Source organism: Scylla paramamosain, chromosome 15 (genome assembly GCF_035594125.1).
Source record: "Scylla paramamosain isolate STU-SP2022 chromosome 15, ASM3559412v1, whole genome shotgun sequence".
In the NCBI taxonomy this organism is placed as follows: Eukaryota; Metazoa; Arthropoda; class Malacostraca; order Decapoda; family Portunidae; genus Scylla; species Scylla paramamosain.
In genome coordinates, this window is record NC_087165.1 from 2,011,800 (window position 1) to 2,017,799 (window position 6,000).

Consider the following 6,000-nt stretch of genomic DNA (forward strand, 5'->3'; position numbering starts at 1 on the left):
AGGAAGGTGGAAATACAGAAGCAGGCAAGGAGTTCCAGAGTTTACCAGAGAAAGGGATGAATGATTGAGAATACTGGTTAACTCTTGCGTTAGAGAGGTGGACAGAATAGGGGTGAGAGAAAGAAGAAAGTCTTGTGCAGCGAGGCCGCGGAAGGAGGGGAGGCATGCAGTTAGCAAGATCAGAAGAGCAGTTGGCATGAAAATAGCGGTAGAAGACAGCTAGATATGCAAAATTGCGGCGGTGAGAGAGGGGCTGAAGACAGTCAGTTAGAGGAGAGGAGTTGATGAGACGAAAAGCTTTTGATTCCACCCTGTCTAGAAGAGCAGTATGAGTGGAACCCCCCCAGACATGTGAAGCATACTCCATACATGGACGGATAAGGCCCTTGTACAGAGTTAGCAGCTGGGGGGGTGAGAAAAACTGGCGGAGACGTCTCAGAACACCTAACTTCATAGAAGCTGTTTTAGCTAGAGATGAGATGTGAAGTTTCCAGTTCAGATTATAAGTAAAGGACAGACCGAGGATGTTCAGTGTAGAAGAGGGGGACAGTTGAGTGTCATTGAAGAAGAGGGGATAGTTGTCTGGAAGATTGTGTCGACTTGATAGATGGAGGAATTGAGTTTTTGAGGCATTGAACAATACCAAGTTTGCTCTGCCCCAATCAGAAATTTTAGAAAGATCAGAAGTCAGGCGTTCTGTGGCTTCCCTGCGTGATATGTTTACCTCCTGAAGGGTTGTTGTTGTTTTGTTGTGTAAGACGACTTTATAGGGAACATCCTGTGTCCTCGTAGTAACCACACGAAAAGGAAGGTATCTAACTAGGAGTAATCAGAGAGTTGTTGTTGTTGTTGTTGTTGTTATCAGAACCACAAATGGAGGAAGGTGGATGTGTTGTATTACTGAGCAACAATAAAGAGAGAAGAATAGATGAGTCGGGCCACCTTGGCAGAGATACTCAAAAGTGATTTTCATGTTTTGTGCCGTGAATACTTTTAATGGCTAGACTGAAGTAGTACTTATTATTTTCTAAGTATATCCTTGCTCTTGTTTTTAGGTTTGTACCGCTGAATGTTGGGAAGCTTTTCACTTATTGTTATTTTATTTTCTTATTTGATCTTGTTATATATGTAATTGTGCTTGTTCGTTTTATTTTCTTGCAGCTGTTGTGCATATCTAACATTCTCAGCGTTTCAAGTGTGTTCTGTTTTCAGTGTTGTTTTTCATGTATCCATGTGTTCCTGCTTGGAGGAATTTGACACGTTTTATTTATGACTTCGTTTTTTTTTTTTTTTAATATTTATTCTTTCCTTTTTTGTTCATGTGTATGTTGTAACTCGTGCAGTAGAGGATATCTGGTGGTTCTGTTTATGACGCTCCAGTTTTAGCTCTTTTACAATAGTCAAGCTGCATCACTTTTTTATGTGGATGTTTTGATATTTTCAGGAAAGGATGGCAGGTGGTGCCGCGGTGAACACTGCCAACACGTGCAGGAGGAAAGTGAGTACCTGCTACATTACATCATGTTCACTCTGTTTTGGAACTCGCTGTTAAATTTTTTTTTTCCATGTCAACTGAAACCTGTCACTGTTGCCTGCTATTCTCCTCTTTGCTTCCCACGAATCTATGAAGGAAACAAAGGATGAGCTTCCATGGTATCGTGTCAGTAGTATTATTCATTGAAGAATTAGTTTAAACCTTTTTCTAAAGCTTTTTTTTTGTCTCCCATTTTGTGCTCTCATCTCCTCCCTAACATCTGGAGCTTCATTACATTATGCTTCAGGGAAAATAAGAGTAAGTCGTGTGAGTCTTACCGAGGCAGGAAAGACGGCCTCCTGCGGGACCTTATGAAAAGAGCGTCTGACACTGGTTTGGTAAGCGACAAGACTAAAAAAAATAGGATGCGTTTGGTAATGCGTATATAGGAATGTTATTGCCAGCGAAACACTACCTTGGCTTTGCAGTGAGGCTTTTTTATTCAGATGACCGCGGGAGCTGAAATATGTAGACACAACTATACGAGGCAGGTCCAGTGAAATGTATCATACTAAATATATTGCTTCATCCAGACGAGTTAGCAGCACAAGCATGAAGTAGGGTGGATCTCACAGGTGTTTGCTTTTGTTGAGATCCTTACCAAGAAGCGGTGACATCCAGAACCAACAGCAACTACGATATCTTTGTGGTCTCTTGAGCCTTTGTTTTTGTTGTTGTTTTGTTGTGTAAGAGGTTATAGGGAACATCCTGTGTCCTCGCAGTAACCACACGAAAAGGCAGGTATATAATTAGGAGTGGTCAGAGAGTTGTTGTTATTGTTGTTGTTGTTGTTGTTCTTATCAGAAACACAAACGGAGGAAGGTGGATGTGTTGTATTTCTGAGCAACAATAAAGAAAGAAGAATAGATGAGTCAGGCCACCTTGGCGGAGATACTCAAAAGGGACTTTCATGTTTTGTGCCGTGAATACTTTTTATGGTTAGACTGAAGTGGTACTTATTATTATTTTCTAAGTATATCCTTGCTGTTGTTTTTTAGGTTTTCTTTTGTTGCAGATGTTGTGCATATTTTACATTCTCAGAGTTTCAAGTGTGTTCTGTTTTCAGTGTTGTTTTTCATGTATCCATGTGTTCTTGCTTGGAGGAATTTGACACGATTTATTTATGACATTTCGTGTTTTCTTTAGTATTTATTCTTTCCTTTTTTGTTCATGTGTATGTTGCTACTCATGCAGTAAAGGATTTGTGGTGGTTCTGTTTATGATGCTTCATTTTCAGCTCTTTTTAGAATAGTCAATCTGCATCACTTTCTTATGTGGATGTTTTGATATTTTCAGGGAAGGATGGCAGGTGGTGCCGCGGTGAACACTGCCAACACGTGCTGGAGGAAAGTGCGTACCTGCTTCATTACATCATGTGCATTCTGTTTTGGAACTCGATGTTAAACTTTTTTTTTTTCCATGTCAACCAAAACCTGTCTGTTGACTGCCTTTCTCCTGTCTGCTTCCCACGAATCTATGAGGGAAAGAAAGGATATGTCAGTAGTATTATCCATTGAAGGATTAGTTTAAACCTTTTTCCAGAGCGTTGTTTTTGTCTCCCATTTTTCTGCCTTCCCAGGGTATATATATGAAACAAGAATGTAAATTTAGTCTATAACATTCATTGTAACATGTATTCCAGTCTTTGTGTGCTTATTTTAGTGTATGCATAGAGAAAAGAAGGATTCGAAATGTGGTAATGAAAAGTAGATTGTGAAATAAATAGATAATAAATAAGTGAATAAATAAATAAATAAATAAATGGATGAATTAATGCATAACCTAGAGAACATTTCATACCTACTGAGCTTACCATAGCAAATACACTGATATGCTACAAAAAATGCACACAAGTATATGAAGATGGAAAAAAAATGGGGGAAGTCTGTCTTGTGTTGTTATTTCTATGGTTACTGCTCTCCTGAATTTGCCATCAGCATGCGTCTCTCCTTCCCCACGCTGACGCTACACAAGACTTTTACCTTTATTCCGTTCCCTTTCAGTAGTCCAGGAGTTAAGCAATATCTTCATTCTTTCATCCCCTTCATTGGTAAACCTTGGAATTCTCTGCCTGTTTCTGTTTTTTCCCATTCCTGTGACTAGTTGTTTTAAGAGCATTGAGGCACTTTCAGAAACATATTTAGATTTTTTATTGTTGACTTTTTTTCTTTTTTCTCTTATTTTGTCTGTATGTATGGAAGCGGCAACTGAAAAGATATTTTTTTGTTCCTCTGTTTGCCATTCGCCAAGAAGATATGAGAGTGTGAGTATAAGTAGTGGCTATATGCAAATGTTAGAATACCATTTTATACTGACTCTAAATTAAACATATGTTGCATTGTTTACTGCAGTGTTTCAAGTTGAGCCGTCCAATATCTTCTGCATCTAACTGAGTTTTGTGTTTGGCTATTTGAATTTTTATTTCCAAAATGCAGTTCCATGTTTTTAAGAAGCATAAAGGGTTGGAGAAAAAAATAAGCTTTCCTGAATTGTAATAGGTGAATGTTAATAACAGTAGTAGTAGTAGTAGTAAAGAGCAGGATTATCAGCTGCAGTGACACCAATTCAGTTTTTCTATTATTTATATATTTTTACTATTATTCCACACCTTGTCAATCCATGCAAGGAAAAAAAAAAAAAAAAGATATTAAAAAAAAGTGAGAGGCAAGACCAGCAAGTGAAACACGCCCTGGCTTCTCCATAGACTTCACGTGTTTACTGCCGCGCTTCCTGCCTGATAATTACACAGTCTTACGCTGGAGGCGCTTAATGTGGTGCATTTGTATGAAAGAATTTACTTTTTGCCATGATTGTTTCTCTCTCTCTCTCTCTCTCTCTCTCTCTCTCTCTCTCTCTCTCTCTCTCTCTCTCTCTCTCTCTCTCTCTCTCTCTCTCTCTCTCTCTCTCTCTCTCTCTCTCTCTCTCTCTCTCTCTCTCTCTCTCTCTCTCTCTCTTTTTTTTTTTTTATTTATACCAAATACATCATAATTTACAGAGGGTGTCACCACTACATTACATAGAATATCGTGACAACTTAGAGACTAAAGGTTACATAGTTAATGTTACCTATCTAAAAGCCTCACTCTGTTTTTATCACTGCTGTCTGTATTGTGTCAGCCACTCGTTCACTTTAACATTTAAAATTTTGCGTTGTCAAGTTCGCAATATTTTCAATGTTTTGCTCACTGGCTATGAGTTTATTCCACCAGCTCTCTCTCTCTCTCTCTCTCTCTCTCTCATCTCTCTCTCTCTCTCTCTCTCTCTCTCTCTCTCTCTCTCTCTCTCTCTCTCTCTCTCTCTCTCTCTCTCTCTCTCTCTCTCTCTCTCTCTCTCTCTCTCTCTCTCTCTCTCTCTCTCTCTCTCTCTCTCTCTCTCTCTCTCTCTCTCTCTCTCTCTCTCTCTCTCTCTCTCTCTCTCTCTCTCTCTCTCTCTCTCTCTCTCTCTCTCTCTCTCTCTCTCTCTCTCTCTCTCTCTCTCTCTCTCTCTCTCTCTCTCTCTCTCTCTCTCTCTCTCTCTCTCTCTCTCTCTCTCTCTCTCTCTCTCTCTCTCTCTCTCTCTGCTCTCTCTCTCTCTCTCTCTCTCTCTCTCTCTCTCTCTCTCCCTCTCTCTCTCTCTCTCTCTCTCTCTCTCTCTCTCTCTCTCTCTCTCTCTCTCTCTCTCTCTCTCTCTCTCTCTCAGTGACGTGCAGCAGTGTGTGTGTCGAGAGCAGAACAAAACGGCCAAATGTACGGCGACCGGCTAGTGTTTATATGCGCCACGTGGGGTGTGCAGTTTGTATTTAAAAGAGGAAGGCAAGTGGTCGGGCATGGACAAGGAGGAGGAGGAGGAGGAGGAGGCGTAGCGTAGCGTGGTCTGGATGGCGTGCAGGATTATGTGACGCTCAGAGGCAGCTTCCCTACACTGTAAGCTTCTATTAGAGTGAGCCACGTGACGGGGTGCGCTCTCAGGGTGATTGCTTGTATTCTATGTAGCCTGGCGGGGCTGTGGCACTCCCTGCAGGTTATTGGCTCAGGAGGGTGAGGTAATGTCGGATGTTAGTGTGGTACTCTGCTGTGTGTGATGAGTTGTGTTTGTAATGATACAGCGCCTAAAGTTTGTTAAAGTGATGCAGCTTGTAGAGCATAAATACAGTGACATCATCACCACTATAGTCTCTCCCTTTACGCTGTGACGGAATGATGTAGTTGTGGTGATGTAGTCTGGGATAATGATGTACACTAGAGAAAATAAATAAAAATCCCAGTAATATTAACAGTTCCATTCTCGTGAAAGGTTCAGTGTTCCTCCGTTATTTTGTTTATCTTCAGCATTTCCACTTTATGTTCACTTAACTTGACAAGTGTGTTCCACGTGTGTCCCTAGGCGAAAAAAAAGTACCATTTTATACTGCTTTATCATATCTTGATTTATACAAAACTTTTTTCAACGATGTACTCTGTAAAACACTATTTTCTTTTTTGTCTGCC

General features: G+C 40.3%; 1 protein-coding gene across 1 annotated transcript in view; it reads left to right on the forward strand.

The window, feature by feature from the left end:
* The window catches only part of LOC135107186 (uncharacterized), a 28,306-nt gene extending 24,710 nt beyond the window's left edge, over positions 1-3,596 (forward strand). Inside the window, exons 3-4 of the mRNA XM_064016861.1 lie at positions 1,445-1,498; positions 2,831-3,596. Coding sequence (XP_063872931.1) covers positions 1,445-1,498; positions 2,831-2,938 — 162 coding nt within the window. The 3' untranslated portion in view covers positions 2,939-3,596. The remainder of the gene's footprint in view (positions 1-1,444; positions 1,499-2,830) is intronic.
* Positions 3,597-6,000: the final 2,404 nt, after the last annotated feature.